At 44.4% G+C, this 17,676-nt stretch overlaps 1 protein-coding gene across 1 annotated transcript in view; it reads left to right on the forward strand.

The window, feature by feature from the left end:
• Positions 1–13,949: 13,949 nt before the first annotated feature.
• The window catches only part of RASGRF1 (Ras protein-specific guanine nucleotide-releasing factor 1), a 157,912-nt gene continuing 154,185 nt past the window's right edge, over positions 13,950–17,676 (forward strand). The window contains exon 1 of the mRNA XM_006888251.1: positions 13,950–14,614. Coding sequence (XP_006888313.1) covers positions 14,339–14,614 — 276 coding nt within the window. The 5' untranslated portion in view covers positions 13,950–14,338. The remainder of the gene's footprint in view (positions 14,615–17,676) is intronic.

A 17,676-nucleotide genomic window follows, 5' to 3' on the forward strand; every position in this document is an offset into this window, starting at 1 on the left:
TGAATTCTTCCCTTTTTATTCTCTGACTCCAGATCTTTGCATATTTCATTATAATGCTTTGCTTTGTCTTCTCAGGATGTCCTTTGAAATCTTCTGTGCAGTGTTTTTACTTCCACATCTCTTCCCTTTGTTTTGGTTTCTTGACACTCTTACACAGCTTTCATCATTTCTTCTGATATTCATTTTGGCTTTTCCTTCCTCCTATCTTTGTAATGACCTCTTACTCTCTTTATTGATGATATCCTTTATTTTATTCCATAACTCCTCCAGTCTTCAACCATTGATGATCAATGGTTCAAACCTGTTCTTAAGATGATTTTTAAATTCAAGTGGAATAGACTTAAGGTTGTCTTTGCTTCTTGTGGATTTATTTTCTCTTCTCCGGCTTTAATTTGAACTTGCACATGAGTAATTGATGGTCTGTTCCACAGTCAGGAACTGGTCTGATTCTGATGCCCGATATTGAGCTTCTCCAATTATTCTTTCTGCAGGTATAGTCAATCTGATTCCTTTGCTAACCATCAGGTGAGGTCCATGTGTAATGTAACTGTTCAGGAGGCACCAAAAGAAGATTGAAGGAATATGCAGTCTTATACCAAAATAAATTGACAATCATTTCAAGAAGCAATAGAAAAGCCAATGGTACTGAGAGGAGAAGTCTAACTGCACTTGGTGAAGGCCTGGATGAAAAGCAAGGCTCCAGGAACTGATGTAACACCTTTTTAAATGTTTTAGCAAATGGAAGTAGTGATGGAGGTACTCACTCAGTTATATCAATAAATTCAGAAGACAGTTACTTGGTCAATGAACTGAAAAGAGATATTTGGGTTTGTTCTTTCTAAGCTAAGAAAGGTGATCCAACAAATACAGAATTCTTTAACAATATCATTAATATCACATTTAAATGAAACCATGCTAAAGACAACTGAGAAAATATGAGAGTAGTACATCCACAAGAAAAGTGCCAGACATTCAAGCTGATTTTAGAAGAGCTCCTCAAATGGCAGGTTGTGTTGCTGATCTCATATTGATTTGCCTGAAGAAAGAGAATAGCAGAAAAGTCTGTTCCTGTAGTTGATTGACTATCCAAAGGCACTCTTATAGTATGTTGTTGTTATGTGCCATCAAGTTGCTTGCAACTCATAGTGACCTTATGTACAACAGCTCCAAACTCTGCTCTGTCCTGTGCCAATCTCACCGTCTCCAACGCACTCATCCTGATTGCCCCAGTCACCGAATCAATCCACCTCATAGAGGGCCTTCCCCTCCTGTGCCTGCCCTCCACCATCCCAAGCATGATGTCCTTCTCCAAGGACCAGTCTTTCCTTACAACATGACCAAAGTATGTCAGACGAAGCCTCAGAATCCTTGCCTCCAAGGAGCAGCCTGGTTTAACCCTCTCCAAGATGAATCTGTTTGTTTTCTTAACAGTCAATGGTACCCTCAACACTCTTCTCCAACACCAAAGCTCAAAGGCATCAATTCTCCTTCTATCCTCCCTGGTCATTGTCTCTGAGACTTATCAAGTTATTGGAAAGACCATGGCCTGTACCAGACGCACCTTAGTCTCCAGAGACACACCGTTGCTCTTGAGTACTTTAGAGAGGTCCCTAACAGCAGACTTTCCAATGGCGTTACGTCTTTTAATTTCCTGGCTACTGCTGCCAAGAGTGTTGATTGTGGAGCCAAGTAGACTAAAGCTGTGAACAACCTCAATCTCTTCACCATCCCTCCTGATGCTGCCAATTGGTCCAGTGGTAAGAATCTTTGTCTTCTTGACATTGAGACTCAATCCATATTGAAGGCTGCAGTACTTGACCCTCAGCAGCAAGCACTTCAGGTCCTGCTCCATTTTAGCAAGTAGGGTTGTGTCATCCGCATAACGCAAATTGTTTATGGATCGTCCACCAATCCTGATGCCACATTTCTCCTCATAGAGCCCAGCCTCCCGGAAGATCTGTTCTGCATACAGGTTGAAAAGGTATGGAGACAGGACACATCCCTGGCATATGCCCTTCCCAATTTTGAACCACACAGTGTTGCCTTGTTCTGTTCTGACGACTGCCTCTTGGTTCAAGTATAAGTTTTGCATTAGCACAATCAAGTGTTCTGGGATTCCCATTCTTCTGAGAGTCAGCCACAGTTTGTTATGATCCACACAGACCGCTTTGCATAATCAATGAAACACAGACATTCCTCTGGTACTCCCTGCTTTCAGCCAAGATTCATCTAACATTAGCTACAATATCCCTAGTACCACGAACCCTTCTAAACCCAGCCTGGACTTCTGGCAGTTCTCTGCTGATGTGCTGTTCCAGTCATTTTTTTATAATCTTCAGCAGAATCTTGCTTGCATGTGAAATCAATGATATTGTTCTATAGTTTCCACACTCTGTTGGGTCACCTTTCTTTGGAATGGGAACAAATATAGATCTCTTTCAGTCAGGTAGCCACTATCATTCAGATATATGCACCAACAAACAGAGCCAAAGAAGAGGAAATAGAAGATTTCTACCATCTTTTACAGTGGGAGATCGATCAAATATGCAATCAGGATGCAGTGATAATAATGGGTGACTGGAATGCAAAGGGTGGGAACAGAGAAGACGAATCAGTAGTCAGAAAACATGGACTCGGAGACAGAAATGGAGCTGGAGATAGAATAATTGAAATTTGCACAATCAATGACTTATTCATCGCAAACACATTTTTTAAGAGACATAAATGCAGATTATACACATGAATCTCACCTGATGGTATGCATAGGAATCAGATTGATTACATCTGCGGAAGCAACTGCCGAAGAAGTTCAATACCAGCTGTGAAAACTAGTCCTGGAGCTGATTGTGGAACAGACCACCAAATACTCATATTTCTCTTATAGTATGGGTCATAGCAAATTATGGGTAACATGAAAAAATATCATTCCAGAACACTTAATTGTGTGGATGCAGAACCTGTACATGAACCAAGAGGCAGTAGTTCCAATAGGACAAGGAGATACCATATAGTTTAAAATCAGGAAAACAACTCATCAGGTTTGTATCCTTTCTTCATACTTACTCAGTGCCTGCTGAGGAAGTAATCCAAGAAGCTAAACTACATGAAGAAGAAAATAGGACCAGGACTTGAGGAAGATCATGAACAACCTGAGATATGCAGATAATGCAGCCTTGCCTGCTGAAAGTGAAGAAGACTTGAAACATTTACTGATGAAGCTCAAAGATTACAACCTTCAGTATGGATTACACCTCAACAAAAAGAAAGCAAAAATCCTCACAACAACTATACCTATGGATTACATCATGATAAAAGGAGAAAATATTGAAGTCGAAGATTTCATTTTACTTAGATCCACAACCAATGCTAATAGCATTTCAAAAAATCAAATATATTACATTAGAGAAATCTACTGCAAAGAACATTTTTAAAGTAACAAAGATGTTCTTCTGAGGACTAAGGTGTATCTGACCCAAGACATAGTATTTTCAATTGCCAATGACTGAGGAAGACTGAAGAAAAATTGGTGCCTTTGAATTATGGTGTTGGTAAAGAATATTGTTGTTGTTGTTGCCGCTGTTAGGTGCCATCAAGTTGAGTACAACCCATAGTGACCCTATGAACAACAGATCTGAACCCTATCCTATCCAGGGTCATTCTCACCATGTTGGATACACTTGATTCCATTACTCCAGTCACTGTCAATATCTGGCTGAAGGTCTTCCTCTCTTTTGCCAACCCTCTACCATTCTAATCATGATGTCCCTCTCCAAGGAATAGCCTCTCCTGGCAACATGCCCAAAGTGTGTGAGGAAAAAAAGCATCATCTTTGCCTCCAAGGAGCACTCTGGCTGTACTTTCTCCAAAACATATCTGTTTGTTCTTTTGGCAGTCCATGAGATATTCAGCACTGTTTTCCAACACCATAGCTCAAAGGTATAGATTTTCTTCTGCTACCCTTATCCATTGTACAGCTCCCAGATGCATAGCATGTGATTGAAAAAGACCATGGCCAAAATCAGGCACACCTTAGTCCTCAAATTGACATCATTACTCCTGAATAGTTTGGCAATGTTCCTGACTATAGACATTCACAGTGCAATATGTCTCCTGATCTCCTGACTGCTGGTACCAAGGGTGCTGACTGTAGATCCAAGCAAGACGAAGTCATTGATAAGTCATTGATGTTTGTTTTCTTAATGTTTAGGTGAGATCCATATGGAAGTCTGTAGCCTTCTGACGCAAGCACTTCTAGTCCTCCTCACTTTCAGTAAACAAGGTTGTGTCGTCTGAGTAATTTAAATTATTGGTGAGTTTTCTTCTGATCCAGATCCATATTCTTCTTCATAGAGTCTAGCTTCTCAAATAACTTGCTGATCATACAGATTGGAGAGGTATGGAGAGAAGATAAAACCCTACACATACCTTTCTTAACTTTAAACCATATGGTGCTCTTCTGCTCTATTTGCACAACAGTTTCTTGGTCTAGGCTTTGCATGAGCACAATTAAGTGTTCTGGAGCTCCCATTCTTCTCAATGTTAACCACAATTAGTTACGATTCACACAATCAAATGCTTTTGCATAGTCAATAAAGCACAAATAGGCATTTTTCTGGTATTCTTTACTTTCAGCCAGAATCTATCTGACAGCAGTGATATCCCTGGTGTCACGGCCTCTTCTAAATCCAGCTTGAACTTCTGGTAGAGCTCTGTCTAGGTGCTGTTCTAGCCACGAATTGGTAAGAAAATGAAATATTTGCTTTAGAAGTACAGCCAGTGTGCTGCTTAGAAGTGAGGACTTTGCAATAATGAATGAAAACTTTTATTTTAAAGTGAGAACTTACAAAATCCCTAGCAAAGGCCATCATGTGCTTGGTTAAGTAGAAGGTCAGTGGAAAAAAAAGACACTCAATGAGATTCCACAGTTGTTGCAACAATGGATTCAAATACAGCAACAATTATGAGGCTGGTGTAAGACTGAGAAGTGTTTCACCCTGTTGTACACAGAGCCTCTTTCAGTTGGAACCAACTCAAAGGCTCCTAACAAGAACAGTTGCAAAGAAAAAACTTGGGAAGATTTTATAGCAAAAAAAAAAAAACAAAAAACAAAACTTGCTAGAGTAGTTATATCTTCATTTCTACATTGTCTTTATTTTTCTATTAAAAAAAGCATGTATTACATTTATAACAGGTTTTCCAACCTCCTTGTGATCCAGGGACCACCCACTCTACTCTACACAATCTGTCCTGAAAAGAGTTGTCAAATCTAGCAGTTATAAATGTATATTGCATGGGACATATTTACTCTAAGAATTATTTGTTATTTATCTGAAATTCATATATTACTGTGTGTTCTGTATCTAAGCAGAACATTTTCTCAGGCAGCCCTAGTGTGGAGGAGCTGGGTGTTAGATCTCTGGTGATGTAATCCATAAGAAATTGCTCCATCAATCTAAAGGCAGCACACCTCCAATAGTTTGGATTTACCAGCCACTAACACCCTTGGGACCAGCAATCAGAAAATCAGGAGACATATTGCATTAGGCAACTCTGTTGTCAGGGACCTTTCCATAATGCTGAAGAGCAATAATGTCAGTCTGAAGACGAAGGTGCATGTAATTCAGGCCATGATCTTCTTCTTAATCACCTGCTACACATCAGAGCACTGGACAATTAATAAAGATGACAGAAGAAGAATTGCCTTTGATTGAATTTGCTTTTGATGCCTTTGAGTTGTGGGGAGAAGAGGGCTGAATATTCCGTGGATTGTCAAGGGAACAAACAGATATATATGTCTTAGGAAAAGTGCAAACTTCGAGGTAAAGACAATTAAGTTTCAAATCTCATACTTTGAACATGTAGCTAGGTGAGGTTATTCCTTAGAAAGGGATATCATTCTTGGAAAGATGGAGGGTCAGCAAAGGAGTAGAAGACCCCCAATATTATGGATTAACACTGCAGATTTGGCATTGGGCTTTAGTGTGTCAGAGATGATGAGGATGGCACAGATAAGGCAGGGTTCAGATCTTTTGTACATAGTGTCACTATGAGTCATGCACAACTCGACAACACCTAATAGCAACACATGAGGTTGTCTTCTCATGCTGTAATTTATAGCTTCAGAGACTTGATGAAGGGTTGCTGAGAGCCAAAACCAACTTGATGGTAGTGAGTTTTGAGTTTGGAATGCTTCAGATGTAGCTAATTCCCAGGGACTTGGGCAGTGGCTATGGTTTCTGCTCCCTACCACAAAGCAGATCATCCAGGATGCTGGGCTGTATGAGGAGGAATGTGGCATCAGGATTGGAGGGAGATTCAACAACCTGTGTTATGCAGATGACACAACCCTGCTTGCTGAAACTGAGGAGGACCTGAAGAGCTTAGTGCAGAAGGTCAAGGACTGCAGTCTTCAATATGGATTGAAGGTCAACATCAAGAAAACAAAGATTATCACCATAGAGCCAATTGGCAGCATCATTATGGATAGTGAGGAGATTGAGATTGTTAACAGCTTTAGTTTACTTGGCTCCACAGTCAACACTCTTGGAACTAACAGCCAGGAAATCAAATGACGAATTGCATTGGGAAAGTCAGTTGTCAGCGATCTCTCCAGAGTACTGAAGAGCAATGATGTCAGTCTGAAGACTAATGTGCACCTGATCCAGGCCAGTCTTTGCAATTGTTTGCTATGTGTCAGAGATCTGGACAATGACTAGGGATGATAGAAAGAGAAGTGATACCTTTAAGCTGTGGTTCTGGAGAAAAGAATGTACCATGGACTGCTAGGAAAACAAACAAGTTCATCCTAGAGAGGGCGAAGCCAGGCTACTCCTTGAAAGCAAGGCTTCTGAGGCTTTGTCTACCTACTTTGTGCATATTGAAAGGAGAGACCCATCCTTGGAGAGGGAGATCAAGCTTGGAAGGGTGGAGGGACAGAGAAAGAGGAGATCATCGATGAGATGGACTGATTTCAGCGACTGGGATTATGAGGGTAGGTATGTCAGAGACAGTAAAGTTGGTACATGATAGAATAGGTTTCAGGGCTGTTGTGCACAGGGTTGCTATGAGTCGCAAGCAACTCAACAGCATATAACAACAACAACCACAAAGTAGAAAGCAGTCCCGTCACACATATATCAAAGTGGTCCTTCTCAGTGATGTCACTCATGCCATCTTGTATGATGATACATGGTGGAACTCTCCCATCCCAAGAACCTCCTTCCATAACAGGCCATATAGTATCTTCAGTAAAATTTGTTATCAACTTTAATCATAGAATTATATGTGATAACTGTAAAATCTTCCCACACAATTACATAATTAGGTATAACATCTTAGTAATGAAACAGAAGTCATTTTAATACTTTTTTACTTCTTTTAATTGCTACTTCATTCTCAAAAAAATTCTTGACAGTTTCCAAACTACTGCCATTGTTCTTGTTGTTAAGTTCCATAGCGACTTTATGAACAAGTCTGAACCCTGTCCTATCCTGTGCCATCCTCACATTTCCTGACACACTAGAGCCCACTGTGGTGGTCACCATATCAATCCACCTGGTCAAGGGTCTTCCTCTCCTTTGCCAACCCTCCACCTTTCCAAGCATGAAGTACCTCTCCAAGAAATAGCCCCTCCTAGCAACCTGTCCAAAGTATATTAGGCCAAGTTTCATCATCTTTGTTTCCCAACAGCATTCTGGCTGCACCCTCTCCAAGATATATTTGTTCTTTTGGCTGCCCATGGGATGTTCAATACTCTTCTCCAACACCACAACCCAAAGGCATCAGTTCTTCTTTTGTTACCCTTATTCATTGTGCAACTCCCAGATGCGTAGCAAGTAATCAGAGAGACCGTGGCCTGAATCAGAGATGCACCTTAGTCCTCAACCTGATATCATTACACCTCAACAATTTGGTGAGGTCCCTAACTGCAGGCTCCCAAATACCAATTAGCACAATATTGTAGCTAATATACCACAAAGTTTTAAAAAATCAGCAACTATAAAAACACTTGCAGCAGCGCAGGCATTAGCATGTGCTGATTTAACGACATCATTGTGATGTAAGGCATCATTGTCATTGGTAGGGGTATGTTACCCAAAAAGCAAGGCAAGCACAGCCTTACTTGTGATTTACTACCCTGGAGTAAGTACTTTCACAGCAAAGATTTTACCTCTAGATGCAGCTGCTCTCTTTCCCAATCCCGCAGCACCTTCCTATGAAACTGACAATCCTTGACAGGAACCGAGTAATCCTTAAAGGAAGCATAAGACAGACGATGAAGGAAAGATCTGTTTAAAAGGAATATATGATTAGGCATTATTTCTATGACAACAGTCCAGAATAAGAAGTGTATAGCAAAGTAAACTGGGAGGCGGGGGAGGTGCTGAGGAAATTATGCAACAATTAATGAATTTTTTTAGTGAACTTGGGGTGTAGGAATATATGAAACAATGAATGAATGAATGAAAATCTAACTTTTCTGTAAACTTTTGTCAAAATCACAATTTAAAAAAAAAAAAAGAAAGTGAGGGAGCTCTGCTGGCCTGGAGGAAAGAAGCTGCAATGCAGTCCCAGAGGTACATGGTTGGAAACCACCAGATGCTCTGCTGAAGAAGGAGGGGCAATCTCCTCCTGTACCAGTCAGATCTGATTTGACAGTACACACACACAAAATAATAAAATAAAATAAAATTTTAAAAAAAGAAGCATGAACTTGCTTGTGCTTACTAATCTGCAGTGAACATTTTCACAAGGATTTTAACACATCTTTCACTCATGTAACTGTGCCCTTTGGATTCTTAAGTAAGCACAACCTTACTGCTTAACCTTGAGTAATCCACCCCTGGTAATTGGGTGATGGTGACAGCTTTGATCAGAGAACATTGCTGTTATTAGATGTCATCGAGTTGAACACAACTCACAGCAGCCTATGAACAACAGATGTGAGCCTTGACCTGAGCCATCTTCCTGATCCCTGACATGGTGAGTCCACTGTCAGTCACTGTGTCAGATCATCTTATTTGAAGGTCTTCTTCTCTTTCTCTGACCCTCCACATTTCTCAGTATGATATATTCTGGTCTCCTGACAATGTGTCCAAAGTATGCGAGATGAAGTTTCACCATCTTCTCCCCTCAGGAGCACCCCTGTTACACTTCTTCCAAAACACACTTGTTTGCTCCTTGGGCAATCCGTGGGATATTGAGTCCTCTTCTCCAACACCACAATTCAGAGACATTGATTCTTCTTCTGTCAGCTTGCAACTTTCAGATGCATCAAAAGCAATTTTAAATACCATGACTTAGATCAGGCACATCTAGGTCTTTAAATTTTTATCATTGCTTTTTCAGTACTTTCAAGAGGTCCTTGACAGCAGACTTTCCCAATGCATTAAGTCTTTTGATTTCTTAGCTGTTATTTCCATGGGTATTAGTTATGGATCCTAGTAAAATGGAAGTACTTGACAACTTCAGTCTTTATCTACCATGAAGTCATCTCTTGGTTTAGTGGTGAATACATCAGACTATGTTGTTATTGTTTTTAGATGCCACTTAGTCATCTACAACCCATGAATGCCCTTAAGAACAACAGATCAGAACCTTGCTGTCCTTGGCATCTCTGATGCATTTGAGCCCATTGTTTCAGTGACTGGATCAATCCATCATGTTGGACGTCTTCCTCTCTTTCACTTACTCTCTACCTTTCCAAAGACTAGCCTTTTCTAACAATACAGCTGAAGGTTCAAAAAGTAAATGAGCAGAGTTTGAGCCTAGCAAAATATCTTGATATATGTACACTGGACTTGTTGGAAAATCTTGTTGTGATAACTACTGTCAGGAAGATTTTTATAAAAATCATAAGTTTATGTTGACATTTTATGGACAGTATCACCTGGTGCACAACCACACCGACTTAGTGACTCTGCCAGTACTCATTTCAGTCTCTAATTAGACTCAAGCTTATTATTGTGGAGTGGGGACCCTCCAGAGAGTTTCTGAAGCTGTATATCACATGGAAGGAGATTGTTTACCGCAGAGCTGCGGATGGATTCAAAGTGCCAGAGAGGGGCCACCTTTGAGAGAGGCCACACTCTCTAAGGATTATTCCTTTCACTTTAGACTCACCAGATAGCTATTGAGGAGCTCTGATGGTAGACTGTAAGACTATTGTTGTTGACTGGATGGCTCCTAACAACTACTATTGCTGAATGTTATCAAATGTAGCATTTCATTTCATCTTCTCTAAATCCCAATGAGATGTGTATTTTCATGATTATTATACATTGATTTGTGTCCCTAAAAAAAATGTCCTCATGAATGTGCCTTTGCTTTGTTTGGAAATAGCTATTGGTGATGTTATCAGTTAGCATGAGGTCATACTGGTGTAGGATAGATCCCAATTTGAGTCTGTCTTTCAAAAAAGATAAGACAAAACACAGACACAAAAGAAAACAGCCACATGACAACAAAGTTATGCTGCAGCTGCAAGCCCAGGATCATCTAAGGCCAGCTGAGGGGACAGATCTTCGGCTAGAGCCCTCAAAGAGGGTGTGGTCCTGCCAGCATCCTGATAATGAACTCCTACCTTCCCCACTACTTTGTTTTGTTTTTTTTTAATATTCATTGATTGTTGCACAATTACCTCCCCACCCCCCGACCCCCAGTCCTCTGTGCAATGTACCTCTTTTTCTGGGCTGTTGTCCTATGTATAATGTCTGCGCATGTATTCCTTTTAAATAATTCTTTCCTTCATGTGTTCCAAGAGGTCGTGGTACTAGGGATATTATAGCTAATGTCAGAGGGATCTTGGCAGAAAGCAGAGAATACCAGAAGAATGTCTTATCCGTGTTTCATTGACTATGCAAAGGCTTTTGACTGTGTGGATCACAAGCAGCTGTGGCTGACTCTGAGAAGAATGGGAATCCCAGATCATTTATTTGATTGTGCTAATAAGAAACCTATATACTTAGACCAAGAGGCAGTAGTCAGAACAGAGCAAGGAGACACTACATGGTTCAAAATCAAAAAGGGGATCCATCAGGGATGTGTTTTGTCTCCATACCTTTTCAATCTGTATGCAGAACAGATCATCGGAGACACTGAGCTGTACAAGGAGGAATGTGGCATCAGGATTGGTGGAAGAATCATCAACAACCTGCGTTATGCGGCTGACACAACCTCGCTTGCTGAAACTGAGAAGGACCTGAAGCACTTGCTGCAGAAGGTCAAGGACTGCAGCCGTCAATATGAGTTGAAGCTCAACATCAAGAAAACCAAGATTCTCACCACTGGGCCAATTGGCAGCATCAGTATGGATGGTGAAGAGATTGAGATAGTTAACAGTTTTAGTTTACTTGGTTCCACAGGTAACAGCAGCCAGAAAATCAGTCAGCTGTGAGGGACCTCTCAAGAGTACTGAAGAGCAATGACATCAGGCTGGAGACTAAGGTGCACCTGATCCAGGTTATAGTCTTCACAATTATGTGCTATGCATCGGAGAGTTGGACAGTGAATAGGGATGATAGAAAGAGAAGGATGGTGCCTTTGAGCTGTAGTGCCAGAGAAGAGTGTTGAATATACCATGGACTGCTAGGAGAACAAACAGGTTTGTCCTGGAGAGGGTGAAGCCAGAATGCTCCTTGAAGTCAAGGATTCTGAAGCTTCGTCTGACATACGTTGGGCATGTTGCAAGGAGGGACTGGTCCTTAGAAAGGGACATCATGTTTGGGAGAGTGGAGGGACGGCGCAGGAGAGGAAGACCCTCGATGAGATGGATCGATTCTGTGAGTGGAGTGGTGTCTTGTTAAACTTTGCCACTGCTCCCAACCCCCCATGTCAGATCTGTTTTCTAACAGTGGTGTTATGCAGTATTTCTCCTTTTGTGACTGAGGTATTCCACTCAACATAATATAACATTTTGTTCTTTTTAGCCACCCAGTTTGTACTACTTTGCTATATATTCCTAAGTTATCTACTTGAAATCTGTGAGCTTCTCAAAGTCACACACACATAAGTAGGAGTTCTGAACACACATCTCCAAGTGATGACTCCAATTCATTTTTGTCCTGCCACCCTGACATACCCAAGTAAGGGACCCATTCTGCCCAATTAGATAATGTGAAGGCAGTAGCCTAGCTGATAACATGTCTGTAGTACTGAACAGAAGCGCAAAGACCTTGAGATTAGACAGTCCAAGATCAAATCTCACCTCTGCCACTTCCTAGATAAACCTGAACAAGTCATTCCATCCTTCCTTACCTCAGTTTTCTCATCTGTACAATGGAGCTGGGGGGGGGAACATAACAAACTTCTGTAGAGTTGTGAAAGAAGCAAATTACTCAGTTGTTTTAAAACACTTGGTGTTCCTTTCCTACTTAATGATTTCTTGGTCTGTTCCTAATAATTTTCTAAAGGTGCGCAAGCTCTGGTGGCCTGGTGGCAGGAAGCTGAACTGCAATCCCAGAGGTGCGCTGTTTGAATCCACTGGATGCTCTGATGGAGAGGGAGGGACAACACAAAAAATAAAATAAATAATTTTCTAAAGGTGATAAAAGTAAGCCCTTTCCTAATGAAAAAACTCAGATGAGGGGAGACTGGCTAAAAGACACTGGAAACATTGCCCTCCATAAAATGGGCAAAAAAGCAACGTAGGCATAGTGAAAAGTTCCTTTTTTTTGGATTCAAGATTTGCTCAATCTTCTCCCTTTTTTCCCTTTTCTGAAGAAAAAAAAAAAAAAAAAAAAAAAAGAACAGCATCACAAGTCCCCTCGCCCAGAGGGAAGCTGAGGTTAATAAAGGCAATCCCACCTCTTGAAGCATTTCCCGCCTAAGGAACCCTGGACGTCCCATTGTGCAGCAGAGGGGGCTCCATTTCTCCACAGCAGTGGAATATCTCTTTCTGGACTCCCCTTATCCCGAAGACATCCTGATTCCCATACCCATCACCTGGACTACCACCCCCATTCTCTGTGTATGTTGGTGGGGGGAGGGATGTGCGCAGGTTCTGTGCTGAAAGATGATGTCCTTGTTCCCAAGGGCTGCGTGGCTGCCCATCTCCACCGCAAACAGGCCGGGTGGGCGCCGTCTCCATCTCTGTCCAAAAGAGGCCGCTGCCCTCTGCGGCAGACAGCGGCGCGCGCTCGCCGTTCTCGGCTCGCCCGGCGGCCCGCGCGCCCTCCCGGTGCAGCGGGCGCTGTGACGTTCTCGGATAAATGCCGTGTAACTGTGTAGGCGAATGGGAGCTAAAAATAAGAACGGAAAATCTATCATTAAGGTATCATTGCGCCAGCGCAGCTATTTGAAGGCTCCCATGGTCCCCGGCGCCTGCGTTTGAAGCCCGCCTTCAGGCTTTAGGGGGTATTTGCAGAAAACTCCCAGTAGCGGCTCGCCAGGCAGACCTCTAGGCGCAGGGGCGGCGCCAGTAATTATGGCAATGCTCAAAATAAAAGAAAATAAACCTTCACCTCTGACACACACCCCCAGCCCCTGCATTGTCCTCAGGTCGCCAGGGGAGCCTCAGGATTGGGAGCAGATACTGTCATGAATGTGACCTAGTCGGTTACGCAAAGATTAGGACTGGAAACGCTCCCAAATCTATTTCAACAGCCACCTTCCTCCCTTCATCTTGAATTAGAAAATTAAAGTACCGAGTGTGGGAAACCTTTGGAGGAGAAAAAACAACTAGGACTTAACCCTGGTCGACAGTGCGCCGTGGTGGGGCGCAAAGACGCAAACTCCTGGAATGGCGAGTTTCTACGGTTCCATTGGGTTAAACGAAAATTGATCTGCTTTGCCTTGTAAGAAGGAGGGAAGAAACAACCCAGGACAAGGGGCAGGAGTAGCACGCGCACGTACGTGTGTGTGTGTGTGTGTGTGTGTGTGTGTGTGTTCCAAGGAGGGGGAGGGGAGTCAAGGTGCAGCCTGTGAGCGACTCTGCGCCTCAGTGGGGCTGCGTGCGTGTGTCCCTGTCCTCGCTGCTGAAACGGGCTCTTCGAGGGATCGGGATCGGCGTCACATGACTCCGCCTGCCCTTCGCCAGCGCGCAGCTCACCAGTCCCTCAGTTTGCCCAGCGCCAGGGGAAGGTCGGACTGCAACGCCAGGGTCCGGGGGTCCTGCGGAACTGAGGAGAGGTGCAGGCGGGGAATGGCACATCTGGACTCTGGAAACCGTGGGCCGGCGCCAGATCCCGGAGTGTAGACATTTGGGGGAGGGCGGAGAAAAGGCGGGGGGAGCAAAGGAGCGAGCGCCAGAGAGAGGCAGCGCGCGGCGCGCACTGACTGGGGTCTGCCAAGTGCGCGGAGAAGATGTAAGCGCGTGGGGTCTCGCTGGCCTCCGAGCATCATGCAGAAGGGGATCCGGCTGAACGATGGCCACGTCGCGTCCCTGGGACTGCTGGCGCGCAAGGACGGTACGCGCAAGGGCTACCTGAGCAAGCGGAGTTCGGACAACACAAAATGGCAAACCAAGTGGTTCGCGCTGCTGCAGAACCTGCTCTTTTACTTCGAGAGCGACTCGAGCTCGAGGCCCTCGGGGCTCTATCTCCTAGAGGGCTGCATCTGCGACCGAGCGCCATCCCCCAAGCCGGCGCTCTCTGCCAAGGAGCCGCTGGAGAAACAGGTGAGGGGAGTGCCATGTCCTGACCTCAGCGCCCGAATCACGGTCCTCTGGGTGCCGAGCTTTCAACCGACCCTTGGTGCCCCAACTTTGGTCCCTGGACACTCACTGCCCTCGCCAGTGGCAAATGCTTGGCCCCCGCGGGGTGGGTGATCCCGCAGTGAGCAGAGGGGGCAGGGACTGCAGACCGGGAGTGGGTGCGGGCTGCGGCTGCCCTTCGCTGGTCGAGCTGAACCTCGTGGGAGGTGGAGGCAGAGGGGCCAAGACCTGGAGATGCAGAGGGAGACGGGGTCCGAAGGAAAAGATAGAGACGAGGATTCTGGACCCAGATCCAGCCAAAAATGGTCCTTCCAACTGCCCTACCCACTGCCCTCAGCCCGGGACAGCCTGGATCGCTGGTGTTGGCGGGGAAGGTGTCAGTTCCAGTGTTTGTGTTTGGGAAGGGCTAGACTGAGGCTTGGAGCGCAGTGGCCCTGCGCCCCGCAGCATCTGGGGGAGGGAAGGAGACTGCGCTAGCTCCTCTGAGTTGGGGGTTGCGGAGACTCAGGGTCTGTTACGTGCTATGGAGAAGTGGTGAGCTCCCAGACGACTCTGGGCCTGAGAAACAAACTGAGGGATTCAGAAGAGCCTTCAGATAAGCGGGGGCTTGGACGGAGCTGCTGCAGAGGCCGCGGGAAAAGTGGACGTTTCTCCCTCCCCCACCCCCTGCCCCCCTGCGCCGCCGCCGCCGCCACCGCAGTCGAGGTGATAGTGCTGCCCTCGCCTTCCTGAGCTGCAAGGCGAAAGGGCTGGGCCTAGACCTGCCAGGAGTCTGCAGGATGGGGTGCGCGCCTTGGCATGGGGATGGAGGGTAGGGGGCGTCTGTAGTTGCTGAGTGGGAATATCCAGACAGTGAAGAGCGTGATCCTTACTTGATCCATTCTCCAAAGGCATCTGGTTCAAGCCACTGCCTCTGGGAAGGTGAAGTAAATAACAGAGGATCCTAAAATGCCATCACTGGGAGGGACCTGAGACCAATTGGCCGTAACCAGTTGGTAATAGCCTTAGATGAGAACGTCGAGGCCTAAAGAGAGAAATCCGCTTGTCAAGTTTCATGCCAGGGGTTTGGGCCACCCCAGGCTTCTGGAAGGCAACTGAGAGCTCATAACCCTTGCTCCAGGGTGATGGACTGGGTGGAATAAAACCTGGCTTCCAGCTGCCCTTCACTCAAAGGCCTCTCCTCTAATTACCAGGACAGAAAATCAAGCCCCACTCCAACACACCTCCTCCTTTCCTATCCTCAGCCTGCTGACGTTGGGAGATGCTTTCTGGGGGCTTGAAAATGTGCATAGGAAATTTTAAGGGTGGGTCTCTAGGGGCTGGCAAGCCATGTGACAGGCAGGGGTTCCTAGATGTCAACTCTCTGAGTTTGAAGCACAGATAGGGCCTAAAGTACTCTCACCTGGGAGAGTTAAACCCAGGCAGGGCCAGAGATGCTGCACTCAGCCTTTGGTGGCGTGCCCCTCTCCAGCTTCCAGAACATTGCCAGTACATGCTGGCCAGCTTCCAACTGTAACTACCACTGACCTCCAGCTCCAGTACTAGCCAGAGGCCAGCCCCATCCTTCAGCAGAGCTCTTGGACAGGCCAGTCATTTTGGGCATGTCAGTCATGGGCTCAGAGTGATAATTCTCAGCACCCTAGACACAAACCTGGCCTGAGGCTAGACCTCAGACTTGCCACTACCTAACTGTGTGACCTCAGTTACCACACTAAACTTTTCTGAGTCTCTGTTTTGCAATCTGCAGTATAGTGATAGTAACACCTATCTATTTGAAGTTTGAGAAAACAAATGTGCGTGTCAATGTGCTGAAAACACATTGTAGTTGAATCTAGATAAATCTTGGTTGAATCTGAATTATACCCTCTTGAGCAGGCACTAAAGACCTTATTATTAGATACCATCAAATCAGAACTGACTCATAACCGTAAAGCAGGTTTTCAGAGTCAGTAAATTGAACAGGAGGAGATTGCTTTTTTCCTCCCTCAGAGCAGCTGATGGGTTTGAACTGCAGGCCTTTGGGTTGTCAGCAAAAATCCTCACACTAAGCCACCAATGCTCCCTACTAAATGCTTTAGGACAGTGATTATCAAAGCTGAAAAGAACATCAGAGTATTTGGCCCATTTTTCCCATTTTACAGATGCAGAAATTGAGAGCCAGAGAGGAAAGGGGAGTTAGACGTACAAGGTTATCCAATAAGTCAGTGGGAGGGAGAATAAGATCTAGAGTTCATATAAGGCCCTAAGAATTCTTAAAATATGAGATCCTAGGAGGACTTGGGGCACTTGCTGCAGAAGATCAAGGACTTCAATATGGATTGCATCTCAACATCAAGAAAACAAAGATCCTTACCCTGGGCCAATAAGCAACATCGTAATAGATGGAGAGAAGATTAAGATTGTCTATGATTTCTTCTTACTTGGATCCACAATCAACGTTCTTGGTACCAGCAGTCATGAGATCAGGATACATATAGTATTGGGAAAGTCTATTGTCAGGGACTCTCCCAAGTCCTAAAGAGCAATGATGATAGTTTAAAGACTATGGTACATCTGACTCGAGCCATGATTTTTCTAATCATGGCTAGGCATCTGAGAGAGTGAATAAGGATGACAGAAAAAGTGAGGCTTTTGAGTTGTGGTGTTAGAAAAGAGTACTGACTATTCGATGCAAAAATAAAAAACAGGTATCTTAAAGAAAATGACATCAGAGTGTTCCATGGAGGCAAGGATGGTGAAGCTCTGTCTCACATATGTTGGACATGTTGTTAGGAGAGGTTATTCCTTGGGGGCACATCAGGCTTGGAAAGGTAGTGGGTCAGTAAAAGAGAGGAACACTCTTGGCAAGGTGGTTTGACACAATGACTGAGACAAAGGGCTCAAGTGTGTTGAGGAGGATAAAAATGGCTCAGGATAGGACAGCGTTCAGACCTGTTGTTTACAGAGTCACTCTGAGTTGTACTTGATGACCCCTAACAACATACTGATCTCATACAGGGACAGATCACCCAACTAACAAGATAAGC

Source organism: Elephantulus edwardii, unplaced genomic scaffold (assembly GCF_000299155.1).
Source record: "Elephantulus edwardii isolate Elephantulus edwardi_28Jun2011 unplaced genomic scaffold, EleEdw1.0 scaffold00066, whole genome shotgun sequence".
Taxonomy (NCBI): domain Eukaryota; kingdom Metazoa; phylum Chordata; class Mammalia; order Macroscelidea; family Macroscelididae; genus Elephantulus; species Elephantulus edwardii.